The 19,275-nt window shown below is 43.0% G+C and overlaps 2 protein-coding genes across 3 annotated transcripts in view; both read left to right on the plus strand.

Annotated features, from left to right (window-relative positions):
• The window catches only part of ATP13A3 (ATPase type 13A3), a 34,851-nt gene extending 30,925 nt beyond the window's left edge, over nucleotides 1-3,926 (plus strand). The window contains exon 31 of the mRNA XM_010568385.1: nucleotides 3,510-3,926. Coding sequence (XP_010566687.1) covers nucleotides 3,510-3,707 — 198 coding nt within the window. The 3' untranslated portion in view covers nucleotides 3,708-3,926. The remainder of the gene's footprint in view (nucleotides 1-3,509) is intronic.
• A 1,863-nt stretch (nucleotides 3,927-5,789) lies between these two features.
• On the plus strand, nucleotides 5,790-13,995 carry GP5 (glycoprotein V (platelet)). 2 transcript variants are annotated; one of them, XM_010568386.1, is made up of 2 exons: nucleotides 5,790-5,976; nucleotides 11,891-13,995. In XM_010568386.1, exon 2 carries the CDS (start codon nucleotides 11,917-11,919, stop codon nucleotides 13,840-13,842), a length of 1,926 nt encoding a protein of 641 aa, XP_010566688.1. In that variant the 5' UTR covers nucleotides 5,790-5,976; nucleotides 11,891-11,916; the 3' UTR covers nucleotides 13,843-13,995. The 2 variants fall into 2 exon arrangements, with proteins under 2 accessions (XP_010566688.1, XP_010566689.1); XM_010568387.1 differs by lacking the exon at nucleotides 5,790-5,976 and adding an exon at nucleotides 9,306-9,334.
• Nucleotides 13,996-19,275: the final 5,280 nt, after the last annotated feature.

Below are 19,275 nucleotides of genomic sequence, written 5' to 3' on the forward strand. Positions count from 1 at the left end.
AGTTAGCATCTTTCAACACTTTAGTCACTCAACTGTCATTACCAAAACCGGTAGGATGATTTGTCACATTCCTTTTAAACAGACTTTCCTATTTATCTTGTTGCCCATACTTTAGTAGTGGAATAGAAGTACCTATAGAATTTAGTTTTCTTGACATTAATTGTTTGGGACGTTCTGCTTTGACTTAAAACCTATTTCTTCCGCTTTGTTAGTTGAATGCTTTGTTTAGACAGAGAGATAAGTTGTCTTACTGTACAGCAGGTGTCCAACGGAACCATTGTCTAGTGATCCTCAAATCCCAAGCCTTGTTTTACAACACACACTTCATCTCCCATAATTTCAACCTGCTTTTGTCCCACCTTTTGAACTGTATTTGTCCAACTCCAGCAGTATTACTGTAGGCTCCCTGAAGCTTTTTCTTGTGGTGCCAACTCATTGGGTCCAGTGTGTTGTGTAGGAATCGCAGGCTATTTCATTCCGTCGTTTCAAGTAGAGCTCATTGCCTTTCTGTCTTCGTGTGCCTGGCTGGATTTTCTGCTCACTACACTTTTTACTACAGAGTTACTGGGTACCACAGGTCATATTCTGAGTATCTAGGAAAAACTGCTGGTGGCATCTCCTTATTTCTTTTAACAAAGTACTCTGTATGTGTATTACCTAGAGTTTGTTCTGCTGAGACTAATCCCTCAGTAATTGCCTCTTTAAGTGTCTCATAATGATGGGCTACATGAGGGATTTAAACTATCTTCTTTTGTCATGCTTGCCAGTTTGACACTTTTGTGTCACACTACGATCATACGTAGTTTCTTCATTGTTTCTGCAACAGGGATGGTGTCTGACTGTGGTTGTCCCAAACATGTTTTCTGAAATGCTGTGTAAAGCTTTTGCTCCTTCCATCTGGGTGCCAGACTAGGTTCACAAAGCATGCATATTCTTTCTACCAGACGACAGAAATTATTGCACAACAAAGGCAGATCCTAGCAGATGTTACTCCTTACCCCTGATGCCTGGTATAGACATACTTAAGCCAGACTGGCTTCAAAAATGAACATCTAACAAGCTGAAGATTTATTGGCAAATGCTTTATAAAAGCACTATAAAATTCTGGGATATTATAAAATCATAAGCATTATAAAATCTACTATAAAAGTCTGGCTAATCAGCTCCTCTTTCTCAATGGCAGAGGTTAGTCAGATGTTAGAAATGGAATCTGTCCAAAGATCAGAGTTGTAGGCTCAAGGCCATGGAAGATATGGGTTCACACCTGTGTTGCCGGATTTGTTCAAGGCTCTCAAGTCCACCCACACAGCCGTATGAGAATAACCAGATGTACTGAACATACTGTTCAACTTCTGCCCTTTTCTCCAAAATCTGGAACAGCTCCTACAGAATTCCTTCAGACTTCCTGCTGGTAGCTCAGCTTTGCCACCCCACTGAAGCTTTTCTGGGAATGTCACTGGTTTAAAACAAACCACGAACAAAGCGTAGCTCCAGCATGAAGTACACTATAATGTTAAAGATGTTTTGAGGGGAAACTGCTTTAAGCACTCATGTCTGCAGTGCTTCATAGGTTTTTTAGAATATTGAAACAAGTTAAGAATGTGTATTTATGGTTTTTACCTGTATCAGTGGATGCAGTTTTGGTCATTGTTGCTATTGATTTAAAGTACATGTTCGTATTCTTAAATCTCATGTGAGCACTTTAAGAATGAAACTGTTTATCACTTAAGTAGTGACAAGTATTGTGAACTCTTCATTTTGCCTGGCACTGAATTAATTATGCCTAACACACTATTTCAGGTTTTATTTGTAATGTGCACACTAACAACAAATGATCATTAGTTTCTTTAATTCTTCCTGCTCACTGCAATGTCTCACAGAATGTCCTCCTTGATATGATCCTTTGGAAGGTTGTGTTCAATCGAGACAAACAAGGAGAATATCGCCTCACCATACCCCAGCCGCCTCAGGTTGGAGACTAGTATTTTGCTGTCATCATTTGAGTGCATGCAGATTAATTTGGTTTTGTCTTTTTATGATCTATAAGTGTCTGTTGCCTTATTTTAAGCTTAAGACTGCTTAAATTAGATTTCTGTAACTAGAATATTAAAAGGAAAAGCTTCTGGTTTTATGTTTTTCTCCTTGTTGACACTTAAAGAATTTAGCTCTTTATACAAGAACTGCGAGGCAAACCCAGAGGATTGCTTTTAAGACTTTTCTCACTTTGTCTTCAGTTTGCACATTAGCAAATTTTACTTGTGTTGTCACAAGTTAGCATACTAGAACTGGGAACGTCTTGATTTGCTTGGAAGCAGAATTGCTGATGCTGGGTCTAATCCAGTTCTTTATTAAATTAATTTGATTTAGACTTCTAGATCATTGTCTGAGAGCAGTAATTTATAGCACGTACAAATGAAATGAAACAAAATGGCAATGAAAGTACGTTACTACTACTTCACATGGTTTAGGAGACTGAAGGATTTAGCTTCTTAGGTGCTTTTCAGGTGGCCATGAATCTTGGTCTGGTCTGCCCCTCCTGTCATTAATATGTGAAAGAAATCTATGTGAATCCCATAAAATCTAGCTTTTTCTTTAAGTCTGTTGGCTTATAACTTTTAGTTGGTTGTACATTTGTTCTTGCTAGAATTACAATTGATTATTTCTCAGCACTAAATTTTATTCAATGTATTCACTTCAGATTTACATTTGTCCTTTTGAGGCTGTTCAAGAACAAATTGCTTTGTGTTCACTGAAGAATGGAAGTTGTGCTTAAGGCTCCTGTTTGGTTCAGTTCATCAGCTGATAGAAATTCAGAGCATGAAGAAAATCACAGAATATATCTCCATTAAAATGTCAGCCCTGCAGACTATAGGTGCTCTCTGAGACATGAGGGTGATCCAGTCCTGTGAATGAGTAATGGTGTTTCTCTTCTCCAGTTAGTTACGTTACACACGTTTAGGACTGGGAGAGGAAAAATAGGAAAGAAGACTTAAGTTCAATAATTTGTGTCTGTTTTAATAACTATTAATACCTGTAGGACTTAGGTTTCATAGTATCAGCAAGTGAAATTCTGCCATTTTCAGCTGGCTGGCTGCCTTCAGTTAAACAATTCATTGCTTAAAAAGTGTTTTGAGACTCTGGGAATTTGACTGCTTTTTTCTAGACCAGGCTTTTATTTTTCAATAGTAACATCATTTAATGGTGCCTGTTATACCTTTTATTGAAACTCTTGTAAAATATGCATAAAAGCTGTTGGTGACCTTAGATGTTATGATAATGCAGAATACTTGGGTTTTCTTCATGTTTTTTAAATGTCATTGCTACCATAGTATAGAAGAGGTGACACAACAGAAGAGTTTCTGTACTATGCTTTCTAGGTCCAAAGTGACAATGAAATAGTAAATTAGAAACTAAAATAATAGCTTTTCTTCTAGGGATTTACTGTATTGTTAGCGATATTAATTTTTTTCTTATGGTAATCCAGTTTTCAAATCTGTTCACTTCTGCAGGAGGCTGTAGATCGCTGTGGAGTCTGTTTCCTTTCTTCCCTGTTTGGCTGTAGAGAGAAGACACCAAAAGCCAAGTATATGCATCTAGCTCAGGAACTGCTGGTTGATCCAGAATGGCCACCAAAACCCAGAACAACAACCGAAGCGAAAGTACCATCCCAAGAAAATGGTTCATATCAAATCATCACTGTAACGTAACAGCGGATCTTGGTGGCATGTGTCTTCAGTAGTATTCAGAAGAATGTAATTTTAAGGCTTTATTTGAAATTGCGGTATACTAAATGTCAAATTCTAATGCAGATATTTCCAACTGTTTTGTCTCTCTGAATACAAAGTTCAGAGCCAGACATCTTATGGCTATACATTTTAAAAATGTAGGTTACCTTAGGCAGAACAAAAAATGATTGTTTCCTTCTACCTTCTTTCAAATTTTGTTATTCCTGAATGAGATGTATTTGAAGGTTTAAACTGCAGGGCAGTTAAAACAGGTTCACTTTATTTGCCTGGAGTATCTTAATTGTTGTTCTAACCTGCTTACCTGGGCACGTGTTCATGTAAACCCTATGATGTAATCGTCTCATGGTAGCACTAGAGGTACATAATAACCTTGTCATGCTTTTTTTCTTTTCTTTTGATATTCACTGTTGAAAAGCTTTGTGCCTCAGAACGGTTCTAAAGTTTTGGTGTGTGTACCTCTAAGTTTGTCCCTACTAGTAAGGAGTGTTTTTAAGTTTAATTCTTTAGTCTGCCATAGCAGGAATTGGGAATGCTATAGAAACAATATGCTTTGTCCTTAAGAAGAAAGCACATTGCTTTCAAGTGGGTTCTTAGCTTCTTTTCTAGCTAACCCCAAGGAAGGGCTTAGGTGGCCTTCAGAGGGGGAGGCATTTGGCTACGCTAAAGTTTTTGGAGAAGGAAGGCTGGAGAATCTTAACACTTTCTTCTGTCTCATGTTTTATTACATTTAGCTATACATTTCTCCACAGACCTTGCTTTTCCCAGCAGAAGGGTTGGATTTTCCCTTTGTGGACCATGTTTTGTTTTAAATCTTAAGACAATTTTCCTATATACCTTGAAGTAGTAAGGTCAGAGTTACTGCTGCAAGGGAAATGGGTGTGGGAGGGAGGAATATTTTCACATGCCCACGCTTGGGATTTGTGCATGTTAAGAACATATGCATTTCAAAGAGTCTGCTAGTGTCTTAAGCACTATATGTAGCTGTATGAAACAAAATTAAGAGAAAATAGATGAGCTAAAATCTGTCTTGCTGCAGAGCTATAAGGCTTATGTGGATTTTATTTATTAAAAAAAAAAAGAAAAAAAAGAAAAAAGAAAAGCTTACATACTAGTAATGCTGCTTAAGCACTCGGGGTAGTGATAAATTATTTTGCCATTAGGCGGTGTCAAAACACAAGACCACTAGAAAAATAGGTCTGCAAAGATGTAGGGGCAGGCATCATTTTCACATGCAAAGCTTAACACTTTTCTTTCTTTTTTTTTTTTTTTTTTCCTTCCCTTAAACCACAAATTACTTATCTCCAAACCATCTTCAACTTGCTAAACTTTCAGAAAAATCTTTGGTGTCTTTGGGAAGATGATAAAATACTGACTCTTGATCAACCTGTTTTGACCAGATGCAGCTGACTGGTTCAGACACCTCCAAGCTTTGGGAGGGGGTCTGGGATGTGGAGAAGTTACGTTCTGGAGAGATCCTTTAGAGAAGGAAGTCAGGTCCTGTAGTCATGGAAGGAGGGCCCCAGACTCCTTGGCCAGCTGGGATCATTTTGAAGTGTGTGTATTCTGATGATGGAATTTGAGGTTTTATTTGGCGGGGGGGCGGTGGTTTGGTGGTTTTATTTTTTTAAACTCCTGTGGAGGCAATTCCATTCCAGCACTGGTTTAATAAGGGGAATTTTTCAGGTTGGGCCTAATTCCCTTGTGCTATTCTGTAAGGCAGTATGGACAGTGTCCCCCACTGCTCATGTTATGGTTTCTGCAGTGTTGAACATAGTGTGCCAATGGGGAATTTAAAAGTGGTGCTAAATGGTTTGGAAGACTTTTCCCTAGAACTTGTGGGTTTAAGTTACTAGTACTTGCTCCTCATAAATAGTATGCATATGGTATACTATCCTCCAGTCCAGCTGTCAACTCTTTTCCTGATTTTTTTTTTTTTTTGGGGGGGGTGGGGGTGTGGGGGTTGTTGTTTGGTTTTGAGGCATGGAGCAGGATGAAGGGGGAAGTGGTTTTCTTAGCATTCATTCAACAGAGCAATGTAAAAGTCTTATTATCCTGGCTTCTTAAGGTCATAAACGTCGAATAACATCGGTAGCTTTTAAGAGGTCTGCAGTTGTGGACTCGGATAAATTTATTAATCATGAACTTGAGTCAGCTGGCTAATTTCTGTCAATGTTGGTTTTCCAAAATCTTTGTAGCATGGAATAATTGATGAAGAATAATTCTTAGCTGCGTAAGTAGTATTCAAATTTAAAGAAAAATAATATTTTAGTTGAAAAATGTTGTGAAGCTATGCATCTTGGACCTGGGAGCTGTGACTTACCTTTAAACGCATAAGCTTTTGCTTTCCAAAGCTTTTGCTTTCCATTTCATTGACCATTTAAACTTGATTGTTCCATCAGAAGTAAAAGAAAATATTTCTGTTTTTCCCTTTTATATGCTTTTGCTTAATACTTTCTCTAAACTGATAATTTGCCTCAGCTTGTTTGGTTTCTGAAGCTAGTCTTTCAATCTTATTCTGGTTTTAGACTTATCTAGAAAGTGATGAGGAAACAGCTTATTAGGGTGGGCTTGTCTTTGGAGAACATTTTAGGGAACTCTTACTAAAACTGAAATTGCCAAGTGTCTCCACTTGATTGAGTGACTAATGGTTCATAAGCCTATTAAACTTGAATATTTTGCAAATGGGAGCTAGTTTCCTCAAGGTATGCATTCAGAGTTAGTAAATGTTCTTGAGGTTGCATGCTTGAGCTCTGACCTATTTGCTTCTGACGCTTAGTCAAGAATAATAAATCAGCTTTTCTAAGAATCCTTGTTGTTGCAAGTTCAGCCACAAAATAAGCTTTTGCATCTTCTGCAATTATTGGGATTTATGCCTTCCTGCCCAAGAGCTGAGTTTGGCCACCTATAATTTTTCCCATTTTGAGCAGTTTAGTTTTTCTGGTTTTCAGAAATGCAGCAAACTAGATCTGCACTAGTGTATTCAGTTTCTGCTTTGAAGGAAGATGAAATTCAGTTTGTAGTGAAAAGAATCTCTTCTAATGTTCATCTTGGAAGTCTGAATTCAAGTGAGCAGACCAATTTAGTGAGCTCCACTAGATACTTGGTAGACATTTTCTTCCTGCTGTATATTTTGGCCTTTACGTTGAGGAGTTTGATTTATTCTTAAATTATTTGTGTATGCAGACTTTAATCTGTACGTATTTTACTTTGATATATTAGGATTTGTAAATATTACTGATTTTTAAATATTATTTATGCACATACTTAAAGGACTGGTCTATCCAGAAAAGCAATTGCTAAATAATACATGTTATTTTTTAGGAATAAATTGCAAGATCATTAAATTGTATATCCCTCAGGGTTATTTTTAAGGTTTTCTTTTTTTTCTCTTCCCTTCAGATTCAATTAGCAGTAACTCTTGTTTCATGTACTATAGAACTAAATCTACTGTAAAAAGAAAATGCTGCGAATAATGCTTGAGTAGAAGCGGCTAAAACACCCACAGAACTGACTGTCCATATTCATTGTAACTTTAAATTGGAAACTCTTACTGTTGCACTTTTAAAAAAGTTGTTGGATTTTTAATTCTATTTATTTTTTTCTTTCTTCATGAAGGTTGTGCTGAACAGTCATCCCAAATTGGGTAAATAATCCTGTACTGTATATGTGTATACAGTATAATACTAAGCAGATGTGGAGTCCTTTTTATGCTGCAAATTTTTAATGCTTATGTTGGTCATCACAAAATGAGAGAGCTAAAGTTCTGTAGGATTTCTCCCATGAAATTCTGAATTGTAAACTTAGGGTTTTGTATGTCTAAGGGAAAGCTGTGGGGTTTTGACAATTTTTAGAGTCTTGAATATGTTGATTTTATACAGTAAAGCGTCAAGTTTTTAAAGCTATTTTCCACAAACTGCAGCTTCTTTGATAATTATGTGAAGCAGAAACTACTCAGTTTATCATGAATTCCTCAAGCCTAACACAAATTAAAAGGTTCATCATTACAGTGCTCTCTAGAAGCTCAGCTTCCTTTTTATTTTTAGATCTGAAATGATACTACATCTTTGTAGTTAAAATATGTATTGCTGCTCTAGAATGGTACCCTGTTGTCAAGAGGCATACATAAATAACTGTACAATAGAATTGTAAATAGACTTGTAAATCATTTTTGTGACTGAAACTCTTTGAAAATAAAATTAAAATGAACAGATATTTTAACTCTTTTCTTTAGTTTCATGAAATTGTTTTTAATCTTTATACAATTAGATCTAAAGCTTGTTGAAGAATACAGACTTACTCCCACTGATGTCATGGGTATCTTGTTCAGTGCCTCTGTGTTTTTGAAGATGGGGGTGGAGAAGTATGTATGCTGTGTGTTAGCAGTGCATGTGGTAGCACTGCTGTTCCGCACTGGAATAATATTGCCTGTACTCTTACCTGGTGGCTTATGAGAGCCATTTTAAAGCCAGACCTTATACACATGATAGCAGCTTGTTTCCACCTTCTGTTGTGCAGGTGTTCCTTCTGTTCTTTGGTGTGTGGGAGGCATTATCTTGAAAAGGCTCTGGGCAAATGTTCTGGGTTGTGAGCTGTCGTGGTTGTCGCAGTCAACTTCAGAAAAATCACACAGAAATGAAGACCTCTTTTCCATCCTGCGGCTCACCTTCCATTTAAACATTCATTGGCAGACCACATTATTTTAAGCTTTAAGACAAGATACTTGAAATACCTGGTTAGTTAATTACAAAAACTTAATCTTTCAATTTCAAGCTAATATTTTGATAACTTAAAGCTTTTCTCTCTTCAGAATCTTTCAGGCTTTAGGTTTTGTTGGCCTGTGACTCCAGAAGACTTGGAGGAAATACAGAAGCTAAATGGGTCAACCTTGGATTGCTTAGCCAAAGCATTAAGTAAAAACCTCTTCATTCCGTACTTAAAATTGCTTTGACTCCAATCCTGCAAGAAAGTAAAAGTCAGAGCATCCTTGTGAAGGTACATATCAATCACTTGGTTGTTTAAAGTAGATGTGTCCACTCCTTCAAAACCTAATGCACCTGTGTAGCAGACTATGATGAAACTGTCTAACAAATTTGAAATTTTTTATCATAATTCAAATTGAAATGTAGATTTCTGACTTTACCCAGATTGGCATTGGGTTGGTTGAAGCACATATTCCAATATCACTATCAAAGAACCTACAAGTGTTTTTTGTGCTGTTGCATGTGTGACTTCAAACTTTCTCCTGTTCTGTGAGCGGATTCTACTTTTGCAGTTGCACACAACCTGTGGAAGCTGGTTGCTTACACAAATGTAGGCAAAATCTGCTCTGCAACTTAAAATATTCTTTGGCCTTTCACAATAGTTATGCAGATGTGGGTGAAAGTGTTATCTAGAGGATGCGTTCTGCTGTTTTACTTCCCATTTAAAGTGCAGAATCATGGTGAAGCCTGATTGCCTGCTATGCTCCTAGTAAGTTCCTCTAAAAAGCAGTTAAGTTTCTAAGGTACAGTTCAAAATTCCTTCTTCATGCTCGTATGAGTTTAGAAACTTGCAAGAAAGTAAAAAAAAGTTAAGCGCCATAGTAAATGGTAAGTGTGCTCACTATTTGTGAAACTGAGTTCAAAACTGATTTGTGACTTTTAATATACTAACAGTATTAGTGTATTGCTTCTGGCATCCTTTCATAGTCTTGAGAAACATTAAGGGGGTGGTAGAAAGGAAAAGAGGCTGTAGACCAGAACATGGTAAGTGACCAGCAAGGCTGGTGTCCTTTCTGGAATGCCAGGTGTCTCACGTGAGGGTTTGAGGAAATTTTAATATGCAGGAATGTATAATTATGACCCTTATGTGGATCTTACTGTATTCTCTACTATTAAAATCTTCAGTTACGGAAGTTTATTTCTTCAGAAAATACCATTAGGAGCTCTAGATGTTTCAGATGCATAGGATTATCCAGTTCCTGTGCCAGTCATACGCTGGTGGCCTTAATCTCTTGCAAAGAATGTCTACCATTTCATTGTTTGTTTGTGAAAATGTATGTCTTCTAGCAATTCTGGGTGTCTAACTTTGTCTTGTTGAATACTCTCTTACCTTTTGTTACGAGACCAGGAAAACAGACGTCCCTGGTTTACAGTCTAGTGTTAGCCTGTTTCTTATTTTAAACTCTAGCCTGCTGTCATGCCATCTGAGGGACCTGCATTTGCAGTCAGTAGCATAATAAATTGTTTAGGTTTGGTTTTTTTCTTCCCCATTTCGTTCTCTAGATCCTTATTTCTCTCATCTCACTGAATCCCGTAGTTCTGCTGTGGTCTTGGGTTGAGTCGGTGCAGGTTGAGATGCCCGTCAGGGCTTGAAACAGAAATTTCTTGGTGCATTTCTGCCCTGCGTGGAGGGTTGTGCTCCTGCATCACCCAAAAGCGGCTCGCCGGCTGCCTGCTCTGGGGGCTGTAGGCTGAGGTGCTTGCCAGGGGTGTACGGGGATGCGTTCATCATCGGCGTGCTGAGGTGGGGATAGGTAGGATCAGGGACAGGCTGGCTTGTGAGTTTATTGAGCTGAAGGCATCGCTGGTTTATGAGAGATGGTCGGGTTTGGGGTGGGGGGGATTACTACGAGGGTGAGATTCTCTGAAAGATTCTTGTTTGACATGGAAGAGCCCTTTGGAAGGGTGAAATCTCATGGCCTTTTTTTGGTGACTTAGTCTCATTCAAAGACTTGTAGAAAGCCCAATGAGATCTCGCTTTGCGGCACTGTGTTGCCGGTAGTTGATACCACTAGATGCCATGTCCTTCCCTTCCTGAGGAAGGGATGCAGATTTTACCAGTCTTCAGTGCTCTGAACCTAACCAAGAATTTTATTTTTTTTAAGTAGGCCCTTTTGCTTTTTTTGATGCAGCAGCTGTTTTTGATCCATGGTGGTACATTCTTATCAACAGTTCAGGCATGTGAGAAGTTCTGCTATCCCACCTGGCTTTTTAAGTGATGGGGTTTGTACCCATGTCTCTTTGTGGGCTTGGTATGGGAGAGCTTCATCCTTGCCCCTGGAAAAGGGAATGTTGGGATGGAGCCCTCCTCGCCCCCAGCATTCTCGGTGCCGAAGACTGACACGTGTCGGCTATTCTAGTTATGTCTGCAGAACTTGTCCAGCTATTCCAGCAGTCCCAGCTGCTGCTTCTCATACTGATCAGCCAGATACTTGGCTTCCAGGTTTCTGATACATTTGGACTTGTTGACTTTAGTAAGGAAGTACTTCTAAACTGTGGATTTCTGTTTGACTTGCTCTTTTAAATATTATAACTATAGTTACAATGATTGCTTTCCTGTTATTTTTTGTTTGGAAATCTATACAACTTTCCAACTCTGTGGTATGTCATGCAGATCTACCTCTATTGCTACAGCTTTCTAGCTAATTTCATCGCACTTCTTTCCTCTCATTTCATCGTACTTTTAATACTGCTGATAACTTAGGGTTGTGTTAAGCTGTTGAAATGAGACTCATTGGTTATCGGAGGCTCACTACTGTCCTGCGGTACATGAGCTCTTGCATGGTATTTTCAGGCTATGTCAAAAATAGCCTGTTGCTTCTTGTGTGTTCTTGGGCTGTTCCAAGAAGCGATCACTTGCAAATGCTGAGAGATGATTTGACAGAACTGTGTGCTGTTTTGCTTTTGGCCACTTAAAATATAGGACACCCTTTTTACCTCCATGATCTATTTTTGCAGGCTAAACTTTATTTTTAAACCTCAGGTAACCTACAATAAAAAAATACTGTGGGTGCAGGACCTTTTGATAATTTTTTTTTTAAAGACTTTCTGTGTGTTAACTTAGTATAATGCTTTTCTGTTCAAATAAATACATGCCTTATGACTCCTTAGTTTCATCATGATTTTCATATGCTTGACTAGTACAAATATAAACAAGGAATACTTGATTTACAAAAGAGCTTTATCTGTACTTCTCAGTGTAAGCTGAGCACCTTAGAAATATTTGCAGTCAACAGTAATAAGAGATTCTGAAGTTTGCTTTCAAGCCAAGAGAAATTTCACACACATTTGTAGGTTTTATGATATATTCACACAACTTTGTTGGCTGCTAAGTTGTTAACTACCTGTGATCAAATCCTGACTCTCTCTTATCTCTTGTAACAGCTAATGTTTCTGGCACTTCAACAAGGATGTTGGTGTTTCGTTTGTCAGTGATGATCAAGCTTTTCTTCCAGCTGGATGCATCCATTTGTCCCAAGAAGTGTGACTGCTCTTCAAAAAATGCAATTCATTGCTCTGGTCCCCACCTAAAAGACCTGGAATCGTTAAATCTGCCTTGCAACATGACAGCAATTCACGTAACGGACACTAATGTAACATACTTGCAGGATGTTTTTTCTAGGATGGTGAAACTGCAGCATCTCATCTTGTCTTCAAACAACATCTCTCTGATTTCACCAATGGCTTTTAAAGGCTTGAGAAGGCTAAAAGTCCTCAAACTCCTAGATAATAAGCTGGTCGAACTACCCCCAGAAGTGTTTGATGACATGGTACAGCTTCAGCAATTGATCATTGAAAATAACAGGTTGAAATCTGTAGAAGAAAATCTGTTTGACAAACTAGCTAGTTTGGAGGAGCTTTTCTTGAACAAAAACCAACTAACAGCACTTCCTAGTGGCGTGCTGAAGAAACTCGCCAAACTCAAAGTACTGAACTTGTCGAGAAATTATTTGGCAGCACTGCCTAGAAATATATTTAGTGCATTAACCAAGCTTGAGAAGCTGATGCTGTATTTTAACAGGCTGTCTTCAATAGAGTCTGGTATGTTTGACAGCCTGAAGGAGCTGCTGGAACTCTTCCTGCATTCCAATAACATCCAGTCCATTGCTCCTGATGCATTTCATTGTCTTCATAAGCTGAGAAGCCTAACGCTCTCCAGAAACAAGCTTGAGGTTTTGCCTCCTGGGCTCTTTCTGCACTTGCATGACCTGTCTAAATTGACCTTGTACAGGAACCCACTGAAGTCTCTTCCAGAAGTATTGTTTGGAGAAATGAGGCATCTTGGTAGCCTGTGGCTGTATCACACAAAGCTCTCGACAATACCAGATTTTGTGTTCAGTAACTTGACAAATTTAGAGCTGCTTGTGCTGAGTTTTAATCCAGAGCTTAGTGTTCTTCCTAAGAATGTATTCAGTGGTCTGAACGAACTGCGGGGCCTTTCTCTGCATACAAATAATATTTCCAGTTTGCCAGAGGGCATCTTCCTGAGCCTTCAGAAACTGCAGAACATTTCCCTTTTTGATAAGAGGCTTGAGGTTCTTCCTAGAAACCTCTTTCATAATCTCAAGCACCTTCAGAAAGTTTACCTGAATAGTACTAAGCTGCAGTCCCTTCCTGGAGACTTCTTTACCACTTTACCTGAGCTACAAGAAGTCTTCCTTGACGACAACCCTTGGAAATGCGATTGCCAAATTCTTGGCTTCCAAGAGTGGCTCCAAAAGAGCATGGAGGTAGTTAAAAATGTGCCATCTCTAATCTGTCACAGCCCGCCGGCGCTACAGAATATTTCTCTTGTGGCTCTAACAGTTGATCACCTGAAGTGCCTGCCAGCCACAGCCGTTACATACCGGACGTTCAGCTCAACTTACTCCCAGACTTCAACTTCTCTTGTGATGGAGCACTTAACATCATCTTGGGAGACTACCGTAACAGCAGTGTCCGACATGGATACCAGCACACCCACATCAATTCCTCTTGCAACTCCAGCTTTTACCTACCCACATGTTGAACATGTTGGACAGCCTAGGTTTCATTTCTCAGATGTTCCAACCAAAACTTCTGCCAGTGTCATAGTACAAACCAACAGTGTCAGAGGAACAGATTTAACTACTCTTGCCTGGTGGGATGAGCTGCCAGCCCACAGGAGTGCTAAACCCTATTTTAATACCAGAGTTGCTTATTGTCAGCTATTCTTGTGCCTTCAGAGTTTGATTTTAGCACTTCAGACTGTAACCATTGTGCTCAGTCTGTATGTGATGGGTAAAACCAGGCAACTCTTGAGCTCTAGAAATAGTCCTGCTCAGCCTGTAGTTCTGATAAATTTTTTAAGAAGATAGAGAATACCAGCCAAAGAGGAGTAGAAGCATTGTTCTGGATGCATTTTGAGCATTTGGGCAGTTGACACTTGATTCAGATATGGAGTACAAATCTTCATAGCAAGAACCATGAAGACCTCGTCTTTACAGCGTAATGAAAATGTGCTGTTAGGTACCTCATAGTGTTTGCCAAAAGTGGTTGTAATCACTGTATATTGCTGCAGCACTTGGTGCGTGAAGCCAGAGGGAGAGCTGAAAGAAAATCTGTGGTCACCTCTGTGCGTGTACTCCCGGTTTCCTGCTTGGGACTGCAGCCCCGTCCCTGCCTGCTGCCACTGCCTGCTGCCGTGCTCATGCTGCTCAGGTGGAAGCGGCATCAACGCAGGGAAGCGTACATAGGAACACATCTTTAGCTGTGCTTTAAAGGTTGCCCCTAGTACTCCAAATGCTATTATGCCTTATACTGCCTGCAATGTTTTGTCTCCTTATTGAGAAAACAAATGGTATTTTTTGGGAGGAGATGCTGGGGGACCTTTTAATAATGGGGGCGAGGGCAGAATGGTATGGTGCAAGTGTCTTAGGTTTTGCTTTCTGTCCTCAGCCCCTTTCCAGGACACGGCAGGAGGAAGGGGTACCATTTAAAGCTAACAGTGCTTTCGTCCAGCTTAACTAGAGGACGATAAGTAAAATTCTGGGCTAGGAAGTATAATCTTGATCTATTTTGTTGTTGGTTTGGTTTTGAAACATTGTAATGTTACTATAACTCTGAATTTTAAGTAAATGCTTTCATCCTTAAACTTTGATCAGTGGTCTCAAAAGCAAGGTGTTACTCGCTGCATGATGCAGTGAGTCTTGAAACCAGAAAACCAGGCAGATGCCCAGGACTGAGGCTGGGCTCCACAGGAGCGTAGTTGGTTTGAGAGCTGGTCTTCACTAAGCTGGGAGAGAAAGGGGTGCTTTCTGCTGGGCTTGGCTAGCAAAACATAGGTGTGCAGCAAAGTGGCAGGGAGCCTGCCTGAACTGAGGGCCCTGAAATGTCACCACTTTTTTTTGCAGTTGGCTGGGGAACATCCGCATCTCCATCAAATTGCAGTAGCATATACAGTCTTGGTATTTTTTACCTTTTCTTATTATGTAGTATTACTCCCTGACTTCCAGCCCTTTCAAGTGTTGATATACAAAGGCAACTATGAGGCAGTAGTGTGGGTTCTGATCTTCATACTGAAATGTTTATTAATATTTTGAATTATATTAATATTTTAGTTTGTAAGTAGACTGGTAGCTGTCAGACTGCATGTGCTTTGGCAGCTCTTGGATTTAACTATTAGCTTTTATCTTAATTATGTGACTTAGCTTGTTCTTAAAAGCTCTGAAGTGCTAAAAAGCCTCTGGATGTGGTTCCCTGGCTACTTGGGCAGGCAATGCTATACTCTAGGAGTCCTTTCATAGCCTTACTGGCTTTCTAACTAGAGGTCTTTCCTGAATGGCCTTGAAATGGCACATTACAAGCCTGAGGTGAAGAGAGCTTACATTTGCTGCAGGTTTGTGGCTTGTTCCCTGCTGTGTGTTACTCTAGGCAATGAGAATAAACGACATTTCAGGGTGCTCTGCTGCTGGACTTGAATTCCTCTTCTAGGCTGTGAGAAGAGACAGTGTGCTTCTGTGGTGTTAAATAACCATTGTCTTGCTGGTGAGGTTTAACAAAATTTAGCAACCCTGGCTAAATAGTAGTTAGAGCCATCTCTAAAGAAGGAGAAATAGGAGTCACTACAGCTGGTGCAAAGCAAACTGGGACTGGTTTCATAAACAGAAGCTCCAGAATATTTATTGCAATATATTTGAGAGAAGCACAAAACCAACATGAAGCTGTCTCGGTGGTGGTTCTGGGTGGTTGCATGCTAGTGCTTAAAAGGAGGCAGTTGTTACAAATTTAGGTTCTTGGTTGGGCAACTGTAATGACCACTTAGTGTTGTGCCAGCTCCAGTGCTGTCTTACTGGTGCCACGCAAGCATTTGCTCGCAGCAGGCAGGAGATAAGTATAATCCGGACTAACAAGGAAGTTGTTCTACAAACCATGCTGGTTATTGTTTGCCTGGGTGAGGCACTGAAGAAGAGTGCCCGTGGCTATGGGCACTTGGATGCACACTGTCCGATTTCTAAGAAAAAGCAACAGGTTGGTCGCCACGTGGGCATACGACACCCTGATGTCCGACCTCTGGAAGAGCAGTGGATTAGCAGCAACTGCTATCTTTCTGAACCCTCCTTCGGCTTCCCCGGCCCTGCTGGGTCTCCGCGCTGCTCCTTTGGCTCCCGTTGCGCACTCGCTGAGCTCTGGCACGTGGGGGCTTTGGCACGCGGCTGCGTACAGTCAAGTGCTAAGAGGAGGATGATTCGTCTTTACATGCTGTCATCGGGCTTTCCCCATGCTTGAGCCAGACGGGGAAGTGAAGTCAGCAGACAACAAAAGGCTGGAGCAATAAGGGCCTGGGGTGTTTTACTAACTCTTCCTCTGAGGTGTCCTGTTTTGAGCTGCCTCTGATTCATTGCTTGTTGCCCAACAGAGCTCAGCCCTTCCTGCAGAACTCCCTGGCCTGGGAAATCTGAGGATATGCTTATTAATGTCCCATCTCTGTTTTTCCCGGAGAAGGGACGGTCTTCCAGGTCAGTGTGACGGTGGCTGTGGCAGGTGGGGAGGCAGCAGGGAGGGCTCCTCAGGAGAAGTGCAGCTGCACCTCAGACCCTCTCTCTGGGCAGCATTGCCTTGCTGCTGTCTCAAGGCACTGACGGCTTGCCATTGCCAGTGTATTGGCAAGGCTTTTCCCGGTCCCTGCAGCCCGTGCCTCAATGATCTACTGCCCAACCTTTGTCACTGGGCTGGGCTTGGGGCAACAGTGGGCTGGAAAAGGTTGGAGGTATCTAATCCCTGGTCTGGGGGTTCCCTGCTCCTGGGGAAAAGGTGGATGCAAAGCATGTCTGCAGTCAGCGGCTGAGGGGATCGGCTCCACGCTCTAGGCTCCTGTGCGGGATGCAGCGTCGTGGTTAACAGCCCTGTGTGTTAACCAGACCTCCGAGTGCAGGAGCTGCCTCTGGGACCGCATCCTAGTTAGGAGCACTTCGGGTACGCCCCCAACACAGCCTAGCCGAGGGTCTTCCATAACTCGCTCGGTTCCCTCAAATGCTTGTTTCTGTGGCGGTTGCTGCTGCTCTCTCTGCTTTAGGAAATCCTGGAGCAGTGGGAGCTCTGACCCCCGTGCTGGGCCATGGGAGTATGCAGCGTGTTTCCAGCCTGATGTCACTGCAGCTGCCATTCTCCTTTGCTTGTTGGGACTTGAAGAGTGGGGTGGCAAGGAGGGAATTAACTGCTGCCATAAGTGCTGGCAGCTCTCTGCCCGTTTCCCTGCTGCTGCAGGACCCTTCCAAGCCACCACTACTCATGTCCTGTGCTTGTGTCCCTGGTGTCTCTGTCCCTTCCGTCTCCCCTCTGCCACGTGAGGCCAGTAGCTGCTGGAGAGCCCTTGTCGCTGCTGGCAGAGGGGAGTGAGCTCAGGTAGGCACCTACTAAAATGCAGCTCAGCCCTCCAGCACACAGCAGCAAGATCGGAGCCTACACCTCAGATCTTCCCTCTCCTGGTGGCAAAGAGAAGCTGGGTGATGGCTGATGTGCTCGGAGAAGATACCCAGCAGTGCTTCATGGTTCAGGAGTGCGTGCAACAGCTGGCTGCGAGGCAGGAGCTCTGGGAGCCTCTGCCTGACGTTATGGAGCGTTGGCTGTGTTTCCTCTAGGCCTCCGACCAGCCCATCTCGCCTGGGGATGCTGATTCAGCAGCCACGATATCGGAACACGGCATTTCCTAGGGATGACAGAATAGCTGGGAGGAGATGCAGCCAAAGGCACATACCCACGGGACAAGACCGGGCTTGTGAGTGTTTACAGACTCTCACAGCGATCAGGAGGCCTGAAGCTCCTGCTTTGCCCCTGCTCCGTGCAGAGATGGGCAAGCTATGGAGGTGTTACGCCTTCATTTTCCTAGCCCAAGTCTGGGTTCGCATCCCCTTCCCTCCTGGGTGTTTTGGGTGGATAAGCCCTGGTGAAGCCTCTTGCTTGGGCCACGGTGGGTGAGTCCCACTTCACTGTGGGGTGGGGGGCTGCTGCTGCTGCAGCAGCACCAGAGACGTCCTGACGCTGGGCTTGGCCCCTCTTGTGCAATCACTGCTGTAGGACTGTCATGTTTCTCCGTGATGTGCCAGGCTTCCAGCTGTGCCTTTGTGTCTCTCTAGATGAAAAAAAGCCCAGGGCGGGGAGCCAGCAATGGCTGGCAGCAGCTCTGCAGCCTGCTGTGTGCTCCGCTGCCGGCTTCTCCTGGGCGCTGGGGAGAGTGGGTCCCCTTCCCCCTCGGGGTGCTAGGAAGGGGTCGCTGGGGTGCTTACTGGTGCCAGGGATGGCTTTGTGGAGATGGAGAACGGGGCGAAGCTGGTCCAGCAAACACCTCGCAGTGCATGAGCAGGGACAGCCTCCCGCCATCCCCTTTTGCTCCAGCCGGTCCTTCCCCCCTCTCACAGCGCCCGTCGGACAAGCTCTTTCCGCTTCGGATTATCTCTCCAGGCGGACTTGGCTGCAAGTCCCACATTCCTTCCAGCCTAGCGCTGCCCTGAGCCCACGCCAAGCCCTGCCTGCTTCTGCTATCGCTCAGGGCTCAGGCCAGGGCCGAGCCTGGAAAGAGACGAGCTGGGCGAGCCCCACTGGTGCTTGAGATCCTAAATACCATTTTCCTTGAGCTCCAGGAGGGTTGTGGTGGGTCTTGTGCTGGTGCTTGGATGGAGGTTAGCTTGATGGCCATCCCTGCTGCCCATCCTGGAGGCACCAGGGCTGCTGCTCCTTCCCGAACCTCCCACACTGCACATGCACTTCCCCGGGGAAGGCAGGACATGTCCCTGTCCCTTGGGGCAGATGCAGATGGGGCATCCTGTAGCTGTGAGCATCGAGGCAGCCCTGGCCCTGCATTCCTGAAGCAGGGAGCTGAAAATGCTGCAGGGGCTGGATCACTGGCCCTATGGAGGAGCTCTCTGGTTTGGGCTCCTCAGAGGGTTAGGGTGGGCGTGTGGTGGAGAAGGGGCTGCTGGTACCTCTCTAGTGTGTGGTGGGGGCCCCAGCACTGGTGTCTGAGGGACTAATGCCCCTCCCTTCGCCCCTCCGCTGTGGCTTGAGCCTCTGCGTCCTGCTGCATGTCTCGGGTCTGGGGGTGTCTCCCCGTGCTGGAGCACTGAGGGGACCCCCTCCCCGGCCCTTAGCCCAGCCCTCCGCCCTCCTCCTCCGCTTGAGCAGAGTTTGGCCCCATGCCCTGGGCCAGCTGGTCTCTGCGAGCTCCGGGGGCCAGCATGGGGGCTTCTCAGAGCGTGGCGAGCGCTTTGCAGCAGTGCAAAATAACTGGGGGGGGGGGGGCTCCCCCGCGGCGC

The sequence above is a fragment of the Haliaeetus leucocephalus genome, unplaced genomic scaffold (assembly GCF_000737465.1).
Source record: "Haliaeetus leucocephalus isolate CR32 unplaced genomic scaffold, Haliaeetus_leucocephalus-4.0 Scaffold240, whole genome shotgun sequence".
NCBI lineage: Eukaryota > Metazoa > Chordata > Aves > Accipitriformes > Accipitridae > Haliaeetus > Haliaeetus leucocephalus.